The 27,022-nt window shown below is 35.7% G+C and overlaps 1 protein-coding gene across 1 annotated transcript in view; it reads right to left on the bottom strand.

Moving 5' to 3' along the window:
• The window catches only part of LOC148952551 (gem-associated protein 5-like), a 73,053-nt gene that overhangs the window by 3,546 nt on the left and 42,485 nt on the right, over nucleotides 1–27,022 (bottom strand). Inside the window, exons 5-8 of the mRNA XM_089089009.1 lie at nucleotides 22,991–23,181; nucleotides 15,365–15,501; nucleotides 10,854–11,441; nucleotides 2,648–3,379 (exon numbers count right to left, since the gene is read on the bottom strand). Coding sequence (XP_088945135.1) covers nucleotides 2,648–3,379; nucleotides 10,854–11,441; nucleotides 15,365–15,501; nucleotides 22,991–23,181 — 1,648 coding nt within the window. The remainder of the gene's footprint in view (nucleotides 1–2,647; nucleotides 3,380–10,853; nucleotides 11,442–15,364; nucleotides 15,502–22,990; nucleotides 23,182–27,022) is intronic.

Raw genomic sequence — 27,022 nt, 5'->3', positions numbered from 1 at the left:
GATGTGGCCCAGCACATCTGGCACATTTCGGGACATTGCTGGTGCAAGCACTTTAAAAGTGATCGTATGACCGGCATTTGAAGCAGCATTTAGGTATTTCCTTAAATTTGTGAATTCGAAAAAAATTAATATCCAACTTTAATTTCTTCTTTGAAATAAGCGGACTGAGTGAAGGAGTCTTCAAATTCAAGCTTGACTGACATAGTCTGGCCTATTCGATTTGCACTTTTTATACCTTGCAGTCTATTAATAACCGAAAGGTCGACATCAATTGGGAAACCTCTGAGAATCCCAAAAAGCGCTTGGATCGTACTTTAACTGTTGCTCCGGTAATAAAGTTCTGAACTGATGTACAAAAATCTTCAGTTGCAGAATTATCAATATTGATAACAGGTTTCACGCTACAAACTAATTCATGCCCAGCTATTTGATCGAGAACAGATTTGCGTTTAATCGGATCAGACAGATCTGAAGGCACTTTAGAGACAATAACCGTTGTATGAGTGCCAATAGCTGGGGTAGGTTTGGATAGTTGATGAAAATTGAACTGATAATTGTCAATTTTTCCAGACATTTCAACAACCACTTTCTGTAGCTCTTTAAACTTAGAGAGTAAAGAAGCATAAGCAGTGGCAGGGAGACATGGCTCCTCAGTAGGTTGCCTTATCACAAACATTGGTACAAAAGTGTCGCTACTGTCAATAGATCTTAACAGGGTAATAATGTCACTAATATTACTAGAAAGTGCATTGTTCCCCTTACGTACTGGGCAATCCCATTCAGGTGCACTTATTTGCCACAGTAAACTTTTAGCTTCTTTGACTATGTTCACGACAAAAAACTACATACCATGTCTTTTGATAATATCCTGCTCATTTGCGCTTAGCAAATTGCTTTGAATAAAATTCAGCACCGGAGAATATACAAGTTCAGTCGTTTCGTCAGTGCTTTTCATGGCTATCGCAATCGTCACACAAATTAAAAAGTTACTGTATTAGTTCAAGAAAAAACACTGAATTAATGAATATCGAAATATAGGTCAAACTAAAAGCAAACTAGATACCAATTTATAATCCTTTTAAAGTTAACTCAGGTCAACAATTAACTTGGAATAAATTATGACCTCACCGAAATAAATCCAGACAGGCAACAATATCCAAATATGCTCACGCACGGAGTTTTCGTTTTTGCTCTCCAGAATCTCACGATTTTTATTTATTTCTCCATTACTGTATTCTTTTAGTAATACACTTTGCAGTGTCATGTGCCTGAAATACCACTAGTTACCAAAAGATTTTAAACAGTCATAAATCCTTCATTTGTAGGATTGGTTTTGATGGAATAACACACACAGAGGAACAAACAGGCAGCTCCAGACAAATATGAGCTAAAAGTACTTTTACCAATATCAATAACAATTTATTTTTAGCCCACTATAAACAACAAGACAAAAGTGAGGTAACAAATTACAAGAAAAAAAGATACCAAAATAAAACAAAAATAGTCAACTAGAACAAAAACATGGGATAAGACCATGGAATGGCTGAAACTTTCAAATGGCTGACTCGGTCAACTCTTCATGTACCAGACCCAGTTTTGCTGTTATATCTGGAGCATTAAAATTCTGCACAATTTTTCTATTCTTTTTTGAAGAAAATTTAAAACAAACCAGATAAATATTCAGGTCGATTAATCGATATAGATCGATATCGATGTAGTAATCGATTGATTTAGGTAGCAGTGTCTTTCGCTTTTCATGTGATAAGAGTAAGCCATGGTCTATTTTGTGTTGTTGCCTTGACAAACAGTGGCACAAGGAGAAAAAACATCATAAAGAGGCGAGTAGATGTCCGTGAAAGAAATCATTAAAGGCATCAAATCTTGCCCCTTTAAGGGAACAGTTGGTCTTTAATGCTGTTGCAGCCTACCTTATTAGCAATATTCTGCATCCTCTGGAGTCATGCCACGTGAACCTTGGAACACCGAGCATTAAACAGGCAGCCAAATTCAGCAACAGGTCTTGTAGCAAAGCATATTTAGAGTGATGGCTGATCAAGCTGAGCAGAACAAAGCTTTAGGAGCAGCATTACTTCAAACAACCAAGGTCAAAACTTTGACACAAATTTTCAGAATATGAAGTAAATCTATTCAAGCACACCGACCACGTGACCAACGAAGAGACGCGAAGACGACTGAAATCCCCTGACACAATCCTTGAAAAAATCAAACGGCAGACCGCACGTTTTTGACATAAAGCTTTAGTTCTTTCACGACAAAACGCAGTGCGAACTTTGCAATAATTTATATTTACCAAGAATTGCCAAATTTTATCTTTTCATTTTATTTCATCCCTAGTTTTTTAAAACTATTTTTTCGGTTTTATCGAATCGTTCATTGTTACTAACACACTTATCAAAACGGTGTTTTCAACAAACATTATTTTTTGACAGTCACTATCCTATCTAACTAAAATACGTTGCAGTTTCTTTTTCTTTTTTTTCCCTTGAAACAATCATATAAAAATAGGAAAACATTATCAGGAACAAACATATAAATAGTTATATACGACTAATTATGGCAATTCTACTAAGCCTGGCAAACACATATCTATACTCACAAATATAAACACAGCGTTATGTCTTCTTACCTTTTTTTGCTGTTTTGGAACAACAGAAGCACAAAAAGTCTTTCGAATTTCTGCAGTTACTTCAGAGCAGTCTTCTAAATGCCATTTAAGCATAAAATCCTTCTTAATACCATTAAAAAGGCTCATATACTCATTAAACAGTTGCTCCGGCAACATTGGAGCACACTGGCTATCCACAGCACCAGTCTCCTTTTCACTCACTTCCTTTGGCTCTACGCAGAGGAAAAAATAAATATCCACGACAGGTTTGCACCAGTAAAACTTGGGGTTTAAATCAATAGCTCTATCAGCTGTCTTCTTATCGTTACATGAAAGTGCATCATGGATGCATTGAACAACATAGACGTCCGACATATTCTTGCTGGAAGAGGACTTTGCGATTTCGGAGGCTAAGAGGCTGCTCAGTGGGTCATGTTTACGGCGTATCATATCCAGTGCTGAATCAAAATCTTTGATGGATAGATAAACCTTAGTCGCAAGTTCTGGGCGATTATTGGACATCCATGTATTAGCATACACTTTAGCCGTATTTTTGACTCTTTCATCATTCTCAGGAAAATTCAATTTGGCGTATACAAAAGCATCACGCGACAAGTCTGCAGCAAGTAAAGTTTCTAGTACACTTTCTTTTTCTCCAAGTAGATGCCAGAAAATGGTCGCCTTGCGAAATGAATCATTTTGAAGCAGCCAAGCTACATGTTTTTCAACTACATTCTTCCATAGAGGCGTTTCCTATAATTACAATATTTTAAGACGGAGAAGCACAAATAAATTACAAGAAGAGTGAACATGGTCAAAAAGCATCGGCAACAGCGCCATCTAAGATGCTGCGTTAACTAAACGCAACACTTTAAACACACATGAAGAAAAACATAAATTTAAGCGATAAAATTGGATGGGCTCAGACGAGATAACTGCAAATCATCTACAGAGGTTCTCTGTTGTCTTAGTATTTTTATCTAAAAGCGTCTGACCAAGTTTGTGTCAGATCTGTCAACTTTAAACTCTTGTTCAACCTGCCCGAGACTCTAGGCTAGGTAGGCGTGCCATTTCAAAAACTAACAAACACGTATTTGTCCAATAAGAGTCATACTTACTCCCGCCATTTAAATATTTGACTCTCAATTACTTGGACTATCTGACTTGGCTTTTCTCTTTCTATCTACAATTAGCCATGTCTTGAAGCAACCTACTGCAAAATACTTGATAACTTCAATTCAAAATCAACGGACCGAAATTGAGAAACTGTGCCCGAAATTTAGCTCAACTCTCCTTCTCGCTCCATCTACAAGAACTTGCTCTCCTCTTCGGTCCCTTAGATACCAACTCCCTAGAGAAGCGACCACGAAAGTTTCAAAACTGACACTGGTTTACACAGGGTCAAAGCGATATTCCTGAAGCTTTGTATTGAGATTTGTTCTTGCTTTCAACAATCTGTTACATGTACGTTTTGACAAATATGCTCGTAACTTTTGTGTTCGTTATCAAATTTTTCTTGTGGTGGCCGTATCTTAATTGTTATAGTACTTTTTATTAATTAATTGATTAATTAAAAGATGCCATGATTGGGATATGCCTGTGTGAGTGCAACTTGTTTACAATAAATGGCTTGATTTGATAAAATAAACAAGAACAATTTTGCTCTGGAATTATTATAATGGTCAATTATAGGCTTTTAGTATGACATCTCTACTTTTTTAGCACTATCTGATATCACTCTATTACCAACCACTCCCTCATCCCTCAAAAAATTCCCCTCATCCCCTTTTGAACTTCCACCAATTTCCTTTCACAAAGGGAGAATACCCCTAAAGGCTCAAGATGAATAAAGTGTCAAGTCATACATCAATAACTGAAAAGGAATTCCTCAGCTCCCTTTCCAATAAATACTCTAACTAGAATGATTTGAGGTAAAGAAACATAGCAAAATCTAAAAGAAACCCCACGGCCAAAATGCCATCACAGAACACCATCTAGCACAGTCGTTTATATAAAAAATACATATTATTAAGGCATTCAGCTATTTTTTAGGCTTTGAAACAAACTTCCGTTTGGTTTCCTTAGAAGTTTATTACAGTACTTTTCTTAAAATCTCAGTTAAATTAGTAGTGATTAGAGGTCAAAGCTTAAATGCATCTAAAACTAAAATTAGAAACCTTTAAAAATATCATTTTGACATAAAAAAAATGTCAGAGAGTTAACATTAATAGGTTATACTACAACTTGTCAATGTTAACTCCCGGACATATAGCCAGGGGAGTCCCGACGGGGGGGGGGGGACGGGCACGCCCCCACCTAACTTTTTTGGCATTCGGTAAAATTTTCGCCGAAGGTGAAAATTTCGGCCGAAATTTAGCAGAATCGGCCGAAATTTAAGAAAATTCTTGATTTCTGCAAAAAATTCGGCATAAATCAGGTAGCGATTCGGTAAAATTTACGAAGATCGCCCCCCTCCCAATAAAATGAGCCTAAGGACGCCCCTGCATATAGCCCTAAGTTTGTACAGCAAATCTGACAATATTCAGTCAGTACAGCACATTAAGTATAATCAGCACACAAAAATTAGTGGGCTAGTTAAATATAATATTTTTTTCTTTAATTTGTAAATATTAATTTGTATGTGAAATATCTACTTAATGTGTTTTTACTTTGGACATCTTTTTTGCAATATTGGTGTTAGATTCGCAGTCAACAAGCTCAGAAACCCTTCAATATCAACTTCGGTAGAAATCAAAAATCTTCAGTGAGATGGAAAATAAACACATTAAATTTAAAATAGAAACTGATGTTTGAGTTTTATTTAGCAACTAATGTTCTATACTTTTTGCTGAAACAGAACTGAAAGGAAAAAAACAGCAAAATAAATAAGTATCCCTTAAGAGTCGTAGTGACAATGTCACATAAGTGTCACTTAAAACCATAAATGTAAATTGATTGTCAATAATATATTTACTTCAAGAAACTGTGATTTTTTTTCTGAAAAGATAATAAGAAAATCAATAAAAATTTGTTTTTTAAAGATAATAAACGAAATTCCTACAAGTTCAGCGGACAATTTCTGTCACGAGTCTACCCAAAAATCTTGGTCACTCCCATTACCATTCCAGCGGAGTTCCCCAGTAGGCAAAGCTCATGAACAAACTTAGTCGCCTACATGCCTGCAAGTCCTGTGGACATGGTCGGTTATAAATTTTTTAATAATTTTTTTGGTCTCTAATTGCCTTCAAATGGCTCACAGAACTGATAGACTATTTGAATTATCCTTGTTGTATAAATTCAGTCAGTACAGCTCATTTAGTATAACTAGCACAAAAAAACTTTAAAATAATACTTAAACATTATCTCTGCCATTTTTATTAGGCCCACGAACAGGGAGAGGCGCGCAAATCAACTTATTTTTATTTTAGCCTTTTGATGCAAGAAGTTTTAGATCATATCTTTATCCTTGAAAAGAAACGATCGCGGAGATGGGAAGACAACCATTAGCACCAAATTCAAGGACGGATGTTTTGGTGCTAAATCCACCTCAAAACGCTCTTTAAAAGGCACCTCAAAATGCTCTCAACACATGAGTTCTTGGATCTTTTCTTTTTGCTATTGGTTAGACCTACAGTCAAAGAAAGTTTAAGATCGCTAGGCTACGTTTTACGCAAAAGGGTGATATTGGCAAAGATTGTGATTTATGGTCATCTGCATGGAGCCAAATGAAACGCATGTCCACATCAAATGGGCTGGAAGAGATCATAGTGGTCAAATCTTAGTATGATAGAGCCTAAAATAATAACGACGAGCCACAACCCCTTAAAAAAAGTATGAAAAAATTAAGCTCATGAATACAAAACTCTACAAAACAGTGACTCTATGGCTAAAGGTGCAAATAACATTCCTAATGAGTTAAACCATATCCCGAATATATTTTGTCTAATAGAAAAAAATTAGCCATCATTTACTCTAAAAATCATAACTTAGAAGACTTTTAATTTCTAAACCTTCTACTACTACTACTAAAGACTCACAGGAGCACCAAGTTCTGCACTCCTATTCTGCTCCATTCAAAGCTTCACTTTTTATCCCCTCCTATGAAGTCCGTATTCCCTTTAGGAACTCTACCGACGCATTCGGAGAGGAACTACTTTTCATACGATCCCAGATGGGTGGCCAAAAAACACGATCTTTGGCAATGTCATCCTTCATGTGTAAAACATGCCTAGAGCGCCTGGGGCAAAATCTTGGCCCCCCCCCTGTCTCCCAAAACTTTTCAAGCCATATTTTAAGGAATTTTTCCATTTACTTAAACCTGACCTTTCTTACTTTTACCTCTGCAAAATTATTAACCATCTTGACATCCTGTAAAATACGAAGAGCTTTGTTTACAAAAATAAAAAAAAAACCATTAAAATTAATTAAATTCCGTATACTTACTTTTATTTTCAAGAAATAGTGATAACAATATGGGAATATGAAAATTTCCGATTCAATTTCCTTCTGGCAACCGTGCCCTCTACTTCATTTTAATAAACATAAAATTATCAAACGACTATAACCACTAGATTGTGTATTCGAAACTTTGCGCTCCTTCAATTTCTGCGCCGTGGAAAGGCCCCCCTCATCCTCCCTAAAGCTGTCTCTGCTTTGTAACTCGGTAAATTTTAGTTAGTGAAGGATTAGTTGCGGGTTAATCATTTCTTTGATATAAACATTTTGACAAATTTTAAGGATACAGCAATTGACCGGAAATATGAATGCTTTTCAAAATTCTATTCCTTTCAAAAAATATTAAATTAATAGTTCAGATTCAAACTTAAATTGTGTCTTCAGTACCCAGGCCGGTACTCCTTGGGATCTAAAATCGGGGTAGCAGTTTACTATTTTCAGTACTGTAGGAACACGGACATATAAAATAGAGGGCGCAAAGGGTATCTCTATTTTTGTAAGGTAAAGAAACCTTAATTACTTGCTAGAAAAGAACAGCTATTTAATTTTTGCAATTTTATTTATCTTGTCCTTTTCGGTAGTGCGTCAGCAGAAATTTGCGGTAGTACGTATTCGTATCTATATTATTGACTTCTATTTTCCTTGTGAAACCGTCCTAGCAAGTAATAATCCCGCTAGTGCACTGAATACATCGCTTTATAATAGACTACAAATAGCATGCGCTTTGGTAAGTTCCTTGAAATTTTTCTTCCATATATGCTAAGGCATTTGAAGGAGGCCAAACCAGTTATTTGGATACGCTCTGACATATTCTTGTCAGATACCTAAAGACCTGAAGATCCGGCTCTTGTTTTACATCCTCGTGTACTGCTATTTTTTTCTGTATCAAATTCTATCTATTCAGGTAATAACTCTATGGTCCTTAAAAGTGAACAATTCCAAAATGCATTTTCATTGTTTCATCTCTTGTAAAAATTTGTTTTATGTCCCAACACCTGTTGATTAGCAAAAGTCACAACAACAACAACCTACCCCTTCCCCTTAAAATATTACAAATGAAACTCAGAGAGGAAAGAAAATAACAAAATGAAAAATAAAATAAAAAAAGGTGAAAAACGAGGATTTTTGTCAGCCAGTGGCGAACCATGAAGAAGAAGAAATAAGCAAATATTTCAACAAGGACCTCCGCCGAGTCGTCCTCAGTGCTAAACAAAAAATAAAAAAAAAAACTAACGAAAATCAAACCTTTCGAAGTTTATTTATCAGCGACAGAACAGAAACTAAATAAGAACCAGATTGGAATCAATAAAAAAGAAACTACCAAGATGATTGGCCAATAATCCTTTGTTTTGCTGTTGCTTTGGCTGGCCTACAAATTCGTTCATCATTTGATGTGCAAATAGGTTCTTTCAAGTTGTACCGGGTGAAAATATTGATTGAGTCCTTCAAAATTAACCTGTTATAAATTGGGCTTAATAAAATATCTCCAGTATCTCTATTTATTGCTTAACTTTGGTTTATGTATTTTTTTTATCTCAATTACCTCTTTAAAAGTTTGTGGTAGGCAATTTACAGTAGATATTAAGGTTGCCTCGTCAAAAAGAACCAGATGGGTCGGATATACGAAAATATGCGAAGCCAATGCCGAATCAAAGTTGTCATTTTTATTTTACAACATCAGGGACTTATCTATTGAAATTTTGTGTTCATGCAAACGTTCACCTAGTTGTTGATGGGTCCTACCAATGTAAAATTTCCAACATGAACACGGGATTCTGTAGACACCACTACCCAGTACAGGGTCAGTTTTTATCCTTTACTGAGTTGAAAAAATTTTAAACTTTTTTTTCGGTTTTTAAATAAAAAGAGAGATTATGTTGTTTTTTTTTAATCCAAGTTTATCCAAGTTTCGGGATGCATGGTAAAGTGATTTGGGTAAAGCTCGCTATTTTGTTGTTTTATCTTTTTTATTCGTCTATCTATGATATTTTCAATACGTTTGATTGGGTAACCATAGCAGAAAAGAATATCCTTGACATAGTTTAATTCAGAATTTATATGATAACGGAAACAAATTTTTAAAACTCTATCGACTAAAGAGATTATTACCCCTCTTTTCACAGAAGAAGGGTGATGGGAAGAGAAATGTAGATATCGATCATTATGAGTCGGCTTTCTATATATAGAAACATCCAAGAAAGGCAGCTTACCTGAATCTTCGAGTTCCATTGTGAATTATGTATAGCCAGTGTAGCCAGTGTGGTCTAAGAATGTATTTACCTTAAATTATTTTGAAATCCCGATCTAAGAAATCATTGTAATGCTTTTTCTATATTATATGGTTTCTAGTCAGGTAACAAATCTAAGGTCATTAACAGTAAAAAAAAAAAAAAAAAAAAAAAAAAAAAAAAAAAAAAAAAAAACAAACATATTTTTTATTTTATTTTCTCTCCCCTTTAAAATTTGTGTTGTGCAACATAGCGTCTTTTGAGTTATCATAGTCAAAACAGGCCTTTGGATTGCATGTTATGGTATTATTAGATTCATTATGGCAATTTGTACGCTAAAAAGACACTAACAAATATTTTTTCTTCTAAAAAAGTTTTAATCTTGAAGAAGAATTGCGAAATGCTCGAAAAAAAAAAACATTGGCAAATTATTGGGACGGAATTTGAAATAATTTAAAACCCCTTGAAAATAGTTTCACAAAAAGATCTATTACCCAGTGTAAGTATCACCAGGAAATTTTCTGGGGGGGGGGGCAGCATTCAGGTAATAAACCCATGGTAAGTTCTAAACAAGGAAAAAAAATAATCCTAATTGCGTTTTGTCTTTCTGTCCCTTGTGAAATTTGTATTGTCTCACTTACTGCCTTTTGCGTTGCCACATTCAAAATGAGCCCAGAAAATGCCACATCTGGCCTTATTAGACTTGTGACAGCTTGTATGTTAACTGGCTGTTTAAGTCTCCGTCTCTATCGCCACCCTTCTTGTTAGATACCTGGAGACCGGATCGTTAGATATGTTAGGATCGTTAGATCGTTAGATACTAGGAATCGTTAGATACGATTCCTATTTTACCTACTCGTGTGGTGTAACACGTCTTCTATGTAATGTGCTGTCCATTCAGATATTAAAACTATGGTTATAAATAGGGGAAAATAAAAATCTGAAATGTATTTCTCGGTATCCCCCCCCCCCCCTGTGAAATTTGTATTGTCAGAAGTAATGCTTTTTTGGTTGCCACAGTCAAAAGTAACCCACAGAATGCCACTACTGGCCTTACTAGAGTCACCGTGGCAATTTGTATCCTAACTAGCTAATTAAGTCTGTGTCTCTATTGCCACCTTACTTGTTTGAAGCCTGGTGGCCGATTAGCTCTTCGCAGATCGCAATGCTTTTTCTATACTTTCTGGTATCTGTTCAGGTAACAAATCAATGGCACTATCATAACTTTATCAACCTTCTGAGCAGATTAGTAATCAGCACCTCCTGATTTAAGATAAATTTAAATACCTTCGGCATTGAAATTAGCAAGCTACTGGTCTTCCTTCAGATGCAAAGAGACCATAAGTTCTCAGCGGCCTAACATCATGAAGAGATGTCTTAAAAAATGTCTAAATTATTATCTAAATTATCAATCTAAAATATTAAATTACTATATCTAAATTACTAAATCTAAAATTACTAAATCTAAATTATTAAAATATTTAAATTATTAGATTGCTCTTATCCACAAAGCTTCACGAAGATAAAAACGTCAATGTACTTACGCCTTTCTGAATAGCAAACAAAAACTCATCAGTTTGGTTAGCAGCTATAAGTACTCTAGCCATTTCATCCCAGGGCTTATTTGACCAGACACTCAAAAGAAGGTAATTCTCTGTATAACCGGCTTTTAAACAGCACTCTGCTTCTCGGCGTATAGCTTCTTTAAAACCTTCACCAAATAAATAGAACATAACTGAAGCCTCGTCACTTTTCTCACCAATAGTAGCAGCTCTAAGCAAAGCAAAACAGTCTTCATATTGGAACTCTTTCTTTCGATTTTCTAGAGATACCAGTGCTGGATATAGTACCGTTGTATTCTTTTGCTTTATAGATTCCTTTGCAGTTTCTGTTTGTCTCTTAACTTCACCATTTTCTTTTTCACCTTTTGCTTTGTCACTAGCGGATTTGCCGTTGGGTTTTACGTAAGTGCTTGGTGGATGTTGAGAGGGTCTAACTGATGCTAAATAATTTTTGTCTCCACCAGCGAATATTAGGTCTTCCTCCCAGTGAGACCACTCAAGGCAGAAGTAGCGACTGAACAAGGGGTCTGAATATACAGCAAGCTCTTTCCCATCGAAACCGTTCCAAACCTAACGATAAGTATAACTCAATTATTGATTTCCAGGACGTAATTTTTTTGATAATAATATACAAATTGTTGCTCAAATTCAGCAATCTCGTCTTGAAGTGTCGCCTGGATATAACATTTCAAGTCAATTCCTCTCAAAAATTTAACAATAAATGAGGTAGATCAGATTTTGATTTAGTCTATCATTTAGGCTACCATATATTTAGGCTATAACTTTCAGTGAAGCGCAACTTATAGTTTATTATTATAGTTTCTTTATATAATAAGAAAAAAATTATGAAAATTAAGTCTGTGTAACTAAATATTGTAGCTTCAGTTTGGGATATGGTTCATAAAATTATGCCAATAAATTATACCGCAACATAATAGAGTGTTAGATCACTGAAAAAAAAATAATTAGGTTTGGCTGTTACAAGGTTTGAAAGATCCTAGACATTAAAAATATACATCAATCAGGGGATTGTTATAAATAGACATAAGTACTTATGTAGAGACGTTTCTAGTCTCTACTTTAACACCTTGAGGGGGTGTTCCAAGGATTTTAAGCAGCTACAAAAACCATTTTTCTGCATAGTGGTAAAAACATGTTTACTCTGAAAATGCGCTTGAAACCCAGGGAACGGAAATTTATCCTCAAAATATTTTTTGTTTGGTCTAACTACAATTCTGTCTTGCTTTTTCGTTAGATAAGGGCGAATTTTAATTTTCAGCCCAATTCCGTCAACGAATGCATTTTAAATCTTCACATAAGATCCAATTCTGAAAAAGCCCAATACAAAAAGGTTATAATAATGTTGGCTGTAAAATATACTTTTTTCCCCTGTCTGATCCACTCCCTGATAAAACTAGATTCTGTGATGCCCTCCCCTTTATTGGTCAGCCCCAGTGCGCGTATAAAAACCATATACAAATACACTTTAAATTCCTGTTTCAAAACAAACTAAGTCACTTTGATGTGAGCTGGGAGGGACTTCGGCTTAAATAGTTTTGTAAAGCGACAAGTTTATACAAAAATAGTTATAGATTATCTCTTTGTCTCTCTTGCTTTTCTCACCTCTCTATATCTCTTTGAGACGCTAGCTCACTTGCTAACTTGCTATTTATTTCTCTGCCCTTCTATTCCTCAAGTCTCTGTTTCTCGCTAAATAAAAATTTATCTTCCTATGATGTTCAATGCACTTAGACATTACCTGTACATCTAGATTAATTGCGCGATAATACATATACTTTCTATAATAAAATTAATAAATTTATACATAACATTTCTATAATTTAGAAAGTATTAATAATATTTTTTAAGTTAAAACAAAGCAAAATAGTATTAGAGAAATAGAGAAAAAATATACAAAAGAAAGAGAAACAATACATATAGTCACATATAGAAATAATATATATAGTCATAGACATATTGATTATAGTATGAGCTGACTTGTGTAGTTGAAATTAAAAGAGTTCCAACTGAAAGTTACAAATCAAAAACGACATTAACTTGGTCTAAGAACCGATTGAATTTTAATTCACAAAATTGGACCGGGGATATACTCATATTCATTTTGAAAATTTCTTGATTCTAGGAACTGTCCCACTAATCGCAAGGCAAAAAAAGCTACGCCAAATATCATTATTTTCCTATGCTTTTATTTAGCTATGTCTGTTTAGATCTAAGAATATCAAATACTCGTTTAGGGGTACTGATAAAAATATATTATAGGCAGGGCTATTGCGCTGCCCAAGTAAAGTGTAAAGTAGGCAAAATGTACTTTTTTCTCACCAAGACACTTCGTATGGAAGAAGTTGTCGTAGAAACTTCGGAAGGGGTCATTCGACTGGAAACTGAAAGTTCCAGTGCCGTTTTTAAGAGTCAAAAGTGATTAGAGGGGAACCAGCCCCCATCCCTAGAACCTTTTTCCCCAAAGGCATCTGATCAAAATTTCGAGATACCCATCTGCGGGGGGGGGGGGTATACCACGGGGATTATGAAAATATAAAATAAAAAGAATTTAATGTTGGATGTAAAAAAACTGGGCCCGAGGCCTAAAAACGCCACATAAATAGCTCTTATGAAAGTACTAAAAAATCTTTGGCTTAAAGAGCGAGGTATTGACTAGGGGATGAAGCCAATCATATACATAATATTTTCTGTTCGTTTTAAGTTTTGATGTTGCTCCTTACTTTCAGATGAAAAATTTGTTTGTTTTTATTTAATTTCTGATCTTTTTCTTTAATAATGCTGGGAAATCCGACGCCCCCTTCATAGCAATGTCCCTTCCCCCATTAAAACTTACTTCATGGAAACTTCCTTCTTTGTTTCTTTGAATTGTCCTTTTTCCTTTTGCTTGCAATCCATAGTTTTCTCCCCATAGTATTAAGGGCGTTTTCTTCCCTTTCATTCTGTAGACAGCTAAATTTCGCTGGATTGTAACTACGTAGTTACAAGGGTGACATACCCTTGTTAAAAAAATGTATTTTGGACAGCAATCTTAGTTGAAAGTGATTGTGAGGGAAAGGAAGAATCAGTCCATTCTAGCTTGACGTCACACCCGGTGAGGGTTTGGATTGGCTGGACTCTGCACGCTTCACCCAAGTGATTTTAGTTTGTCTAAAGACGAGAAGAGTTTTGTTTTAGTTCTTGTATAGATCTTGATTTGAAAGGAAGTAAGATTCATTTTATACTTTTGACTTATTTCAATTAGCCTAGAGTAATATAGGTTATCCGTCTACAAAGAGAGTTGGATTTACAGAGAGAGCCTTGTGATATGAAAAATCTTTCCGGGGGGAAAGAAAGGTAATTGTGGGAGCCTAATGCTTGTGGCCGGCAGGGTGTGTTGGGCCAATTAGTGACACTTTCGCACCGCGGGGGAAGTGCACTTGTCAGAACCCTGCCGGACGTTGGAAACCGACAAAACCGGGACATGTAGAAATCCATAGCGCGGTAGGGTTACCCCTGAGCCCTGAGATACCCCCAGGCTACTCTGGTCACATTAGAGATCTCAAAATAGTGGCATAGACACTAGGGACCCCCCCCCTCAGCTACAGTAACGTGCAAAAATTCAGTTACTTTTCACTAAGGTTCAGATGGTGACTTTTTCAATATTAATCTCCCTCAACCGGGAGTGGACGTATCCGTCCACTCCCGGATACGGCCAATGTCCCTGGGGAATATTTCAGCGTCTTTTGATGACGTGACTTCGCGATAAAGCTTGGTATAATCGGCATAAAGGAGGCTTGTTGATTGGATTCCGTTGACAATATCGCTTATATACAGGTTGAAGGGCGACAGCCCATAAATATGGCTTTAGGTTGGCTTCTATGATCAAATGTTCAAGAAAATAAATTAGCTGTCAAGGCAATGCTATTTCTATTGGATATTCGAAGGAGAAGTAGACGTGGTCTCGGGATAAAGTAATAAGAGATTCTTATTTTAGTAGGAAACATGAAACATTAGTATGAAAGAAGAAGGGAATAATTGGTTTAACGACCTACCATGAGCAAAATAAAAATATAAAAAACTTAATTGATGGTGGCATTGGAAAGTATTTTTTTGGCATGCAACCTGGAACAACTAAAACTTCATTAGATTAAATACAGAGGTAACGGTGCTGCCATACATATTTTACAGCAATTTAAGGCCGACTTTTTATGTCACGCCCAAAACTTCTGTTTATAGTCTAGAAAAACTTTATTTTTTCAAGCATCAGGAAAAAAATTTACATAAAGCACTTAAAAAGTTTCTAAATATTTTTATTTCATTTCACCCTTTTTAACATTTCATAAATCTTGTGACAAATTCCCGCCGTGTATACTAAAGGATGTTTGTTTAGTTTTCTTTGACCAGAAAAAAAAATTGAATAATCAAAACTGAATTGAACTTGGGGGATAACAATAAAATATATTTAAAATAAAATAGAGGAAAATGAAACTCACTCGAAGAGTCGAGTCAACAGAGGCTGTGGCAAGTATCCCTCTTTCGTGAGGACTCCAGGCTACACAACAAACTTTCTCTGAATGACCTTGTAATACAGTATGTGGCTGAAGAGACGGTGGCAACGACGAAACGTTATCTAAAAATAGAACAGTTTTAAATAACAACTATTACTATCACGCACAAATAACATGACAAGAGAGAGACATACTTTAGTTTCAAGAAATTACTCTGCGATCTAGCCTCTCTGTCATTTAGTTGGCATAGCAAGGTTGGTAATGTAGGGCTATTACAGGCAACATTAATTCTTTATTCTACATATAATATTTTACATGGGAGATGCTAAACTCTCCAATGTTCTCTTTATCTGTGATTACTACTAATAGCTCATCACAGTTTGTAACTGATTTTCTTGTATTGACTTCTCCGCAATCGGGTGGCGAAAAAGTGTCAGTGCTGCCGCAAGTATTTGCTAGCACATTGTCATTGTTGCCAGCCCCAGAGTTATCACCACATTTTCACTTCAATATTATAATTCTGTCCAACGCATGTACAAATTATTGCCACTTCTAATCATTTATTGTTAAATTTAATTATTGATTTTTTGTTGCAGTGATTTTGCTGTTATTTTCATTTTAAGGAATTTTTGATGCTAGAGCTAGTATGCAAGGTGTTAACAAGGATAAAACTTGTGTCAGCAGTAAGATTTTACGCTGTGATATGTTTTGCAACTATATTGCCACTGGCACTATAATTCTATCCAATGCCTCTGGCAATTTTTGCCACTATTAGTAATTTATGGCGGCTCTTCGTAATTAGTTTCTCTTTGCAGTATCACCTGCTGTTGTCGCCTTAAGCGATTTTTTATACTAGAGGCTGGTCAGAAAAGTGTTGAAACATACTGAATTTTGCGTCCTCAATTGGATTTTACGCAACGAAGTAGTTTTTATAAAGGATAAAAATATATCCCTTTTTAGCTATTATTTTAACATATTGAAACAGTTTTTTATAGTGTTGAGGTTAAAAGTTATCAAAACTACGTGGTTTCTACGATCTCCCCTCCTATGCGAAGCAGTAAGGGAAAAAAGACATGGAAGCAACATTGCTGTTTATGCAGTCCCCCAATGGGAATACGTGATAGAGATTCCATGCCTCTTCCTGTCTGCCTAAGAAAAAAACAAAAAAACTTTAACTGTAGAGAAAAAAAGACTAGTTTCCTACATCTGTGACGTGTTTTTGAAAGCCAATCATGCCATTCCTTATATCTGGAGAGAGAAGTAAACCCACCTTTTTTAACCTGATTGGTTCTCTTGTCTGTAATCAAGCCAGTAATAAAATAGTAGTTTCCCTGATTTAATTCTTCTGCGTAAAATTTTGAACTACTAAAGAGAATGAAAAGTTTTTGAGTCACAAAATTTTTTACAAGTAGTCTCTCTGTTTCTCTGTGGTTCGAACGCCACATATTTTGTACACAGAGGAATAGCGAGCCATACAATAACTACTCCATATAGATTAGTCTCTGCTTGTTTTAAACTTCTGCCTCAGTTTCTACTTCTTTTAAGTTTCTGAGTCCGTACAATCACTACGTTGTTTTTTTTCATTCGAGTAGAAATTCAGGCGAAAATTTATTCATGAAATCTCACAACAGTGCGTCGCAAGAGTAGATTTGCAGTTATACAGCTATGGATATCAGTATAGCCCACCTACTTGGGCCTACTTAGAGAACAACGTGCTTCTACGGCAATTTCCCTCCTACGGCCTCTAAGTGTATCTCTCCCCTTTCCCCCAGCCACTTCGTTTATAAGGCTTGGCCGCAGAAACTTGGAAATGACTCATTTGTTGGGAAATCGAAATTTCTAGTGCCTTTACTAAAAATAAAACAGCTGGCTTTAAGTAAGATGCAAAAAGTTCATTTCGTTTAAGGAATTACACTAAACAGGGTCGAAATGCCGAGTGAGGAAATTCTAAAATAGTCAATTTTTATTATCTAGAATTCAACAGTAGGCCTCGACTCCCCATCTCCAAATAATTTTTTTAACTACATTTTTTGGTATCTTTTGCATATATGACATCATGCTCAATATTAGTCCCTTATTAGTTATCAGCAAAAAAAAAGTCGCAAGTTGAATCATACTGAATGTATCACGTCACTTTATGGAACACTTGAAATGAAATCATAACAGCATAGGAAAGATGACGTCATCAGCAATATATTAGGGGTCGAATTCACCGAGCACGAAAGTCAGTTTGAAAACTTAGCTTAGACCAAGATGGTATCACAACAGAACATAGCGATGTACGACAGAGCCGCATTGTTTCCAGTACAGCAACTTTCAACAGCAGTAGATGCACCAGAAACAAAAAGGTCGACTAAAAGCGGTTTAAATTTTCCGAAATCAAGATTCAGCAAAATGACAACAGGTTTCCCTAATGACACTAGAAGTTACCTGACACTAGAGGCTACTAAAAATTACCAATGGTATTGTGACAATTATAAGCGGTATTGTGACAATTTTGATGAACGAAGATTCAATATAGATGATTATATTGATCACAGCCTCAGGATTAGATACAACGACAATCTCCTTTTATCTCCTTTTAGGAGAACAATGGATCCAAATTTGAATGAAGTTGAGGAGGCAAATCAAAGAGCCGTCAACCCCGATCACTGCAGTCTCCATAAGAGTCTTTCATATACAAAACTTCATATTGCATTAGCAGCCTCAATACTGTTAGAGGAAAATATGGTGAAAAATTAGCTTCTAGGGAAAAATCCTTATTACCAAAGTGATATTGACGCTGGTTTGAAAGGTTTAAAGAACGACGCAGAAATCTCAACCTTGTCAGAGGAAAATATGATGAAAAATTGGCTTCCAGCGAAAAATCCTCATTACCAAACTGATATTGACGCTCTTATGAAAGGATTAAAGAATGACATAGAAACCTCATCCCTGTCAGAGGAAAATATGATGAAAAATTGGCTTCCAGCGAAAAATCCTCATTACCAAACTGATATTGACGCTCTTATGAAAGGATTAAAGAATGACATAGAAACCTCATCCCTGTCAGAGGAAAATATTATGAAAAATTGGCTTCCAGCGAAAAATCCTCATTACCAAACTGATATTGACGCTCTTATGAAAGGATTAAAGAATGACATAGAAACCTCATCCCTGTCAGAGGAAATGTGATGAAAAATCGGCTTCCAGCGAAAAATCGTCATTACCAATGTGATATTGACTCTGGTTTGAACGGATTAAAGAATGACGACAGTGTTTCAAGCTATGCTATTTTTTTTTGTCGCCAAGGCACATCGAAAGCGCATCAGTCTTGAGATCATTACTACCCGTAGAATCTCACAGAACGTCAGCAGCAGTCACTTTGTGAGTTCTGGGAAATACCTTTAACAACCATAAACAATTAAAATTCTAGAAATGAAACCAAAGTCCTGTCCATGATCTATTCCGTCACATAGTCAAGAAGGACTTAGCTTGTTCTCTGTGGTACTTGGAGTCAAATTAATTACTCCTATAACTCCAATCTACATGATGTAGAACTATGTTATTTTCCTGTTCCTGGAGTCCTAAACCCTTATGCCCTTGCCGACGAGAAGGTCATTGAAACGACGGACATACCTTTTTACGAAGTTCTATACCCATTTTAACGAGGGAAAGATGATTTCAAAAGACGTCCGAATGGCCACAAGTGTAGACTTTATACCATATTCACCCATACTTCGTGCTGTAAATCTGGAGAGAAGAGCATTATGGAGAAAAATAAATAGAAGAATTGTAGATTTTTGTCCGGACGAAGTTTACCTGATGAAGACACTTGAGCGTAATTTGAGTTATTGTCAATACCATGATCTACCAATACCACAAGAACTCTACCGTGCATGTTCCGTCGTCATTCATAGTAGATGTAATTTTAATAGTGGTCATTATTATGCTTACCGAAGAACCCTAGATGGAGAGTTGTGCTTATGCGACGATGAAAAAGTAATTAGTGTAGGCAAAACTGAAATTGATTTCTCAGATATGATTTTCTTAGTTCTCGAGAAGTGTTAGAGGGAATTGAAATATAAATTAACATGTTGTTACAGATTCTTAGTCTTGCTCATTATACAAATTGAAACTTATTATACTACTACTACTACTAAAACCTCACCGCAGCATCCAAGCCGCCTGAGGCCAACACAGCTACGCACGCTCCTCCTCCATCCCAATCCATTCAAAGCATCCCTCTATACGCCCTCCCAGGAAGTTCCCATTTCCCTTAAATATTTCTTTACATCTTCCCAACCCAACCACGACGACCTGGTCTCCATTTAGCCCTAGACGGTTGGCCAAAAAGAACAATCTTTGGCAATCTGTCATTTTTCATCGGCAGAAAGTGCCCTAGCCATCTCAACCATTCTCTCATTATAGCCCTAGAAAGCGGGATTGAACCACACTTTTCGTACAGCCTACTGTTTCAAATATTGTTAGTCAGTCGGGTATCCAAAATAATCCGTAGGCAATTTCTCTAGAAAACATTTAGCAAATCTTCTTCCGTTTTTCGGACATAATATTAGTAGAAAATAATTGGGGACATATTAATGCTGGTACAAGCACCTTAAACCAATTTCTGGCAATTTTAATTTTCAACTTGTGAAATACAAGTGTAGTGTAAAAATCAATACAAATTGCGGCTTTTTTATCGACAGAAGGGGCTGTGGTGTGGCTCTGACAAAATTATTGCAATAGGTGAAGAACTGCATCTACATCTAAAGGCTTGTACATCTTATTTTCAAGCTAAAAACTCACAGATTTATTCAATATTGTGTATCTTGTACTAGCTTCTGAACGACAGGATTCCCCTCTTGGTTAGAGCTCATTTTGACCATTTACTTAGACTGACTTTAAAGTTGGAGGGGTTTCTGCATTATGTTCGAATATTTCAAACTAATTTTGTTATTCTGTTTTCTTTAGATAAATCTAGCTCACTTTGTATTCTGCTTGGCCAAGTGAATTGTCTTTGTTGACTGTCCATATTTTAGAAATTTAAAATAAGTTTCCTAAAACATGCTACATTTTCTGTGAAAGCGAAAAGCTGAAACAAACGGTAAATGCTTTTTAAGTCTTTAAAGTTTTTGACGAGTTATTCACAAGTTTATTCCCTTCATAAATGGATCCTGTCAAATAAAACATTATTATTCAACTGCTTTTGTTAAATAACGCTTCCTCAACTGTGAATAAAATCAGAGGCAAAGCTATAGCGTTGCCTCTAGTAAAGAGCCATGAGGCTTTAACATATACAAACATACACAATGAACATGAAAACGATAAAAAAAGACAACCGATACGAGCCCGACACAATACTTGTTGCAGAAGAACTGTACGTCAAGGGTGGCTAATTATATTTTTATTAAGTTTTTGCATAGAGTAAGCAACAGCCATTACAGGGTCAGGTATGTGTCAACTATTGATTAGTTTCAATTTCTTGTACACGATGGGTGTCCGAGTAAATATTTGTAAAAAGAAAGAAAATAAATCTGACTTTAAGTTGATCAGATTGGTCGAGAGTTTTCCCAAAGAAGCTATGTAGAGGATGTGAGGACATACAAAATTTGTTTTCTCAACAAATTTATACTATTAAGACTATTCGAAATAATAGATACCATTCCTGATCAGGGTTGCCACTGCTGGTGATTCATCACCAGATCTGGTGATTTTTAAAATTCTTGAAGATTCAAAGTAGGTCTTGGGAATTCATTTCGAGGTCCCGAGATGATGCATTGATTAACGGAGCTAGCAGCGACAAATTTAGCACAAGGGGAGGGGGGGCAACCCTGCCAGGTATATTTTGTGAAGTTGTGGGTTTGAAAAATTACTGCCGTTAATAATTTAATGATGAAATCTGTATATGCTGGCATGTAGAAGTACGTGCTCTCTGACCCTTGCGTATCTTGCCAAGATGTTTCTTTTCTTATGCCTCCAAATCACAGTATTTAGACGATTGACCAGAGCAGGGGTCTTGTCAAAGGAACCAGAGGAAGAAGATCTATCACAGTTTGTCTGATATCTCACCTTAGGCTTGACCCATGACAATTTTACAGAAGTAAAACAAATATACAAGAAATTGACACCAATTGAGTGGTCTTTTTAAAGCTGAAGTTTACCATGAAGGATGCATACTGTGGCACAGGGATTAAAAACGCTCATAAGCAAATGAAATTTGATTGGAGGACGAATGAGGAGTATTGTGGCTATTCGTTTCAATGGAAACCGAGATAAAAGCAAAAACATAAGGTTTTAGAAAGTAAAGACAAAGGAAGATAAAATAGCAGTAAAATAAATACAAAGGCTCTTTTTATGTCCAGAAACAGAACTCTAGATCAAAAGTTCAGATTTTGGTTGGAATTCCGTTTTTTCTTTTTGTGTAAATTTCCTTCCTTCTTGAAGTAGTTGACGGCCTTCGAAAAACATGTCTTACCTCAGGGTGCTCAACACGTCTTTTTGCTGTAAAGCCTATCATTACTGACCACCAATTTTTGGTGATTTCGGTAAAATGCTGGTGATTTTTTTTTTAATGAAAAGTTTGTCGTTTTTATTTGGTCCTTGTGGCAACCCTGTTCCTGATCCAGCATGAAGTGTCGTATTTTCTCACTAAGCACTTTTTTTCAAAGAATTCGTTAACTTTAAATTCTGGCTCTTTCTTTACTAGGTTGCAGCGGTCGTTTGTAATAAAACAATTCAAATCAGGGCCGCTGCTATATTTTCCAGTCCAGTCTATGTTTTCCAGGCAATTTGCACTATCTATTTACCCAAGAGAGTTTATCACCATCTATATATACAAAATGCCATCAATGGGTCATTAAGTTTCGTTATTTACCGAAAATAATCTAAAGTTGGAACAAACAAAATATAAACTATCCTAAAACCATACAATCGTATAAAAATTGTATCTGTTAGCATGTGTATTCCGAGAAGCGGATAAAGGTTTGCTAGACGATTTCCAGAGAAATTGCCCAAGGATTAGTTTTGGGCACCCGGCTGACTGACCGTATTTTAAACAGTAGGCTGTACGAAAAGTGTGGTTCAATCCTGCTTTCTAGGGATATAATGAGAGAAAGGTTGAGATGACTAGGGCACATTCTACAGACGAAGGGTGACAGATTGCAGAAGATTGTCCTTTTCAGCCAATCGTTTACGGTTAAATAAGAAGTAGGCTATCCACGGTTGGGGTGGGAGGATGTCGTAAAGAAAGATTTAAGGGAAATGGGAATTTCCAGTGAGGGTTTAAAGAGGGAGACATTGAATAGATTGGGATGCAGGAAAACCGCGCGTAGCTGTGTTGGTCCCAGGTGGCTTGGTGCTGCGGTGATTTTTTCGTAGTAGTAGTAGTAATCTGCTAACGCAGATAACAGCATTCAAGAATCACAGCATAGCTCCAAAACGGCATAAATGATATAAACTGCCTTATTACAATTTTTTCCAAAAATTTGTTTATAGTAAAATATTTGTAAGTTTGACTGCTACAACGAAGTGATTAATGGAGAATTTCCCTATCATGAAGCAATACCATTGTTTTGAAAGTAAATTAATTGTCTATTAATTTTTCAACCGTTGGTACCTGCGCATGCTTACCAGACAAAATCGAGCTCGGAATACAGAAAACCTTTACAACTTTGTTGTCAGAACCAATGGCTAGCCAAAGCCCTTCTTCATTTGATCCTCCGTCTTGAAGCCATGCGATTGAATTGATATGTTGCCTAAAGGCGACAATGCTTCCTCGATTGCAAAGTGTGTCTTCTGATATTGTATAAATAGACACAAAACTGAAATACAAAAACAAGAAATATATGAATTTAGTAAAATATTAGGATATGTTAGTAACGTTTCTACACATGAAACACACAAGAGAATTGATTTAAAATTCAGCTATTGAAACTTAGCCAACAAAATCGAAAAATAAATAATTATGAAGGAAATAAATAACAGAATTTCAGAAATTATTTTTGGAAGAATAGGAATATATATGGTTACAACTAAGTAAAAAGTACTTGAGTAAAAACCAAAGAATTTCAAAAACTAATTCTAGAACAAAAAGAATCAGACAAATTCCGGCTAAAACTAAGTCAAAACTGATATATATATATATATATATATATATATATATATATATATATATATATATATATATATATATATATATATATATATATATATATATATATATATATATATATATATATATATATATGCATACATATATATTATATATACATATACATTCACAAAATTCGACGCACCAAATAATCTTTCTATTTAGACACTAGATCTAACAGCCATACTTGATTTATGACGAGATAAAAAAAAAGGAGAGACACGCCACTCTTTACTAAATCAGTGGCATTGCGTTAACTATACCTCCTAGTACTAATAGTAAAGACTCATGGCAGCAGCCAGCCACCAGAGGCCAACACAATAGTACAGTCATGTCAGTTTCTTGGCTATATTTTTGGCTCAAGTTTCACCTTTCCTCGAAAGTCCATGCGACAGGAAGGTTCAAACCATTCCAGAGTGACTATTAAAACTACCACACAATAACCACTGTATTATAATAATCCACCAGCCGAACAGGAAGGTCCCCTAGGCATTTGACCCAAACCTCACATTCACAGGTCTAAAATGAATACTCAAACTATCATCTCTTTGCCAAGTAGAATTTTTCACAACAAAATTGATTGAGTCCTTATATCATGGGCAGCGCAACAGCACTGCCTAATAGTAGAGTCAATCTAAGGTTAAACCCCCAAAAAATTGCAACAGTTTTGATTTTGGTACCATTTAAACCGGAAAAGAATTCTCTACAATATAAAGAAAATCGGTCAAAATCAGAAGAGGCAAAATCCATCGTTTTTCGTCTTTTCTTCTAAAATGACGAATTTTTAAAAACATATTAATTTTCACTCATAGAAAGTCGGTAATAGATAATTCTGTTACGTAGATCACGAATATACACTTTTTTGTTTTGTTTTGAACGCTCAAGTTGAGCCCCCCCCCCCTCCGTCTCACACCAATGAATCAAGCGTTGATATAGGTTTAAGAGCAACACTAGGAAAAAATTGGACAAAATTCGACGCACCAAATAATCTTTCTATTTAGATACTAGATCTGACAGCCATACTTGATTTATGACGAGATAAAAAAAATGAGACACGCCATTCTTTACTAAATCAGTGGCATTGCGTTAACTAAGCCTCCTAGTACTAATAGTAAGCCTTATGGCAGCAGCTAGCCACCAGAGGCCAACAACCTAATAAGACTGCCATGATTTAAACTTGTACCTTGCTTCCATCGTGCAAAGTCTACCCCCTTTCACTGGCTCAAGTCCAACTATTCCTCCCAATACTTCCTTCCCCTTTATTTTTCCCTCTGGATAATTTATAAATAAAATTTTAAAGCTTAGAAAATCAAGTATTTGTCCCTTGGACATCCCAGTTGACTTAATTAAAGCCTTTTCAGACAAAATTGCTGACCCCTTATCAAATATTTTCAACCACATTACGAAATTTGGCAAATTCTCAAGTTGCTGGAAACAAGGTTTTATAACACCTGTCCCAAAAAAATTCACCAGTCTGACTTTCGCCAATATTCGCCCCATTAGACTCACTTCAGTTTTTTTCCAAAATTTATGAAAGTTTCGTCTGTGACTGGCTTAGGAATATAGTTTGTCCATGTATGGACACCCAGCAGTTTGGTAACTTAAGGAAAACTTCCACCACCCATTAGCTTGTGCACTTAATGCATACCATCGTAAGTAACCTTTATAAACCAAACGTTTGGCTGAACCTTGTCTTAGTTGATTTCCAAAAAAGCTTTTGACCTGGTTGACCACACCATCTTAATTCGTTCACTACCGGTTAACTTTAAACTTGATCCTCTGTTAGTAAATATTGTTATATCGTTTCTTTCGAATATATCTCAAGTTGTTAAATACAAAAATATTTTCTCTAACTCCCTCCCTATATATTGTGGAATTCTACAAGGAACCTTATTGGGACCACTTTTATTTCTGGTCATGATTAACGATATTGGTAGAGTTTGTCCCCAAAGGTGCAAATAGGTGGATTTCTAGTCGATCCTTGAAGTATGTCACAGGACTACTAAAGGTGACCCCCTCGGAATCCTAACCCACATTTCAGATGAAGCTAAGAACCTAAATGTGAAAGTAAATTCCACCAAATAAAATATAATGACGATAAATTTTTTGAAATCCACTCCCGCTTTCCTTGATCCTATCCCACCCGAAATGCTTGTGAAACATGTTAAACTCCTTGGTGTCACAATTTCAAATAATCTTAAATGGGACATGCATGTTTCTAATAATGTTAAACAAGCAAACGTTTCATTATCTATGTTAAAAATTTTAAACAAATGCAATTGCCCCAAGATGCAGTCCCTCCGTGTTTATTTATCATTTATCAGGCCGCTAATAGAATATGCATGCCCGGTTCGGCATTCGCATCTTTCAAGTGAACTTATTGACAAAATTGAGTCGGTCCAAAAGCGTTCGCTCAGGATCATCTACAAAGAGAGCAAAATTTCATACTCTTTCCTCCTTAAATCCGCAGGTATTACCACGTTAAAAGAAAGGAGAGTATAATTTTTTGGCGTTTTGCTAAATCCGCAATATCTAATCCTAGTACTGAGGACACCTTTCCTGATTTACATGACCCCATTAGAACCCGTCTCTACCGCTTAGCTTCCTTGGCAATTCCAACATATTCACCTATCCATACCGTTACTGAATGGTTCCGGAAAAGTTTTATCCCCTTTATTTTGCCATACCTAAATAATCCCTGAACTATGCTCTCTACCAAAATTAACTCATCCGTCCCTTATTTTAGTTGTTGTGTGTGTTTACAATAATCATGCGTCATTTTTTCTCTCTTCATCTCTGTCACTTTTATTTTCCCTTTTGTTGATAATAATTTATCTTGAATTTCTATTCTGACCTTTAATTTTAATAGTTTTTTCCTTTATTCTTATTCCGTTATTCAGCTTTAAATATTTTTTTTGTAAGCTAATTTGGCTTGATTTCAGGCGTTTGTTTATTTAATTTAATTTGTTGGATCTTTAGTAAAATGTCATTAACGTTGTTATTACTTACTGTTGCTATATTTGCTCTCCTCCCATGTCTTCGTCTATTCTTATCTGTATATCACATCCAGGTTTGATCTTATTATCGACAATTTTTATTATTTATTAGTTTTTATTTTCTTTTTATATTATTTATTTATTTATTTTGATTTTTCTATTTGTTTTTGACATATGAAGCGAATTTGGCTCTATTAGAGCTTGTGATAGCTTTTGGAAAATAAATATTATCTTATCTAACAGTAGAGTCATGCCAGTTTCTTGGCTATATTTTTGGCTCAAGTTTCACCTTTCCTCGAAAGTCCATGCGACAGGAAGGTTTAAACCATTCCAGAGTGACTATTAAGACTACCACACAATAACCACTGTATTATAATAATCCACCAGCCGAACAGGAAGGTCCCCTAGGCATTTGACCCAGACCTCACATTCACAGGTCTAAAATGAATACTCAAACTATCATCTCTTTGCAAAGTAGGAATTTTTCACAACAAAATTGATTGAGTCCTTATATCA

The sequence above is a fragment of the Artemia sp. Qi Xiang Cuo genome, chromosome 5 (assembly GCF_049724085.1).
Source record: "Artemia sp. Qi Xiang Cuo chromosome 5, ASM4972408v1, whole genome shotgun sequence".
Taxonomy (NCBI): domain Eukaryota; kingdom Metazoa; phylum Arthropoda; class Branchiopoda; order Anostraca; family Artemiidae; genus Artemia; species Artemia sp. Qi Xiang Cuo.
Note: the sequence above shows the minus strand (reverse complement) of the source record. Positions and strands in the feature narration are given on the sequence as shown.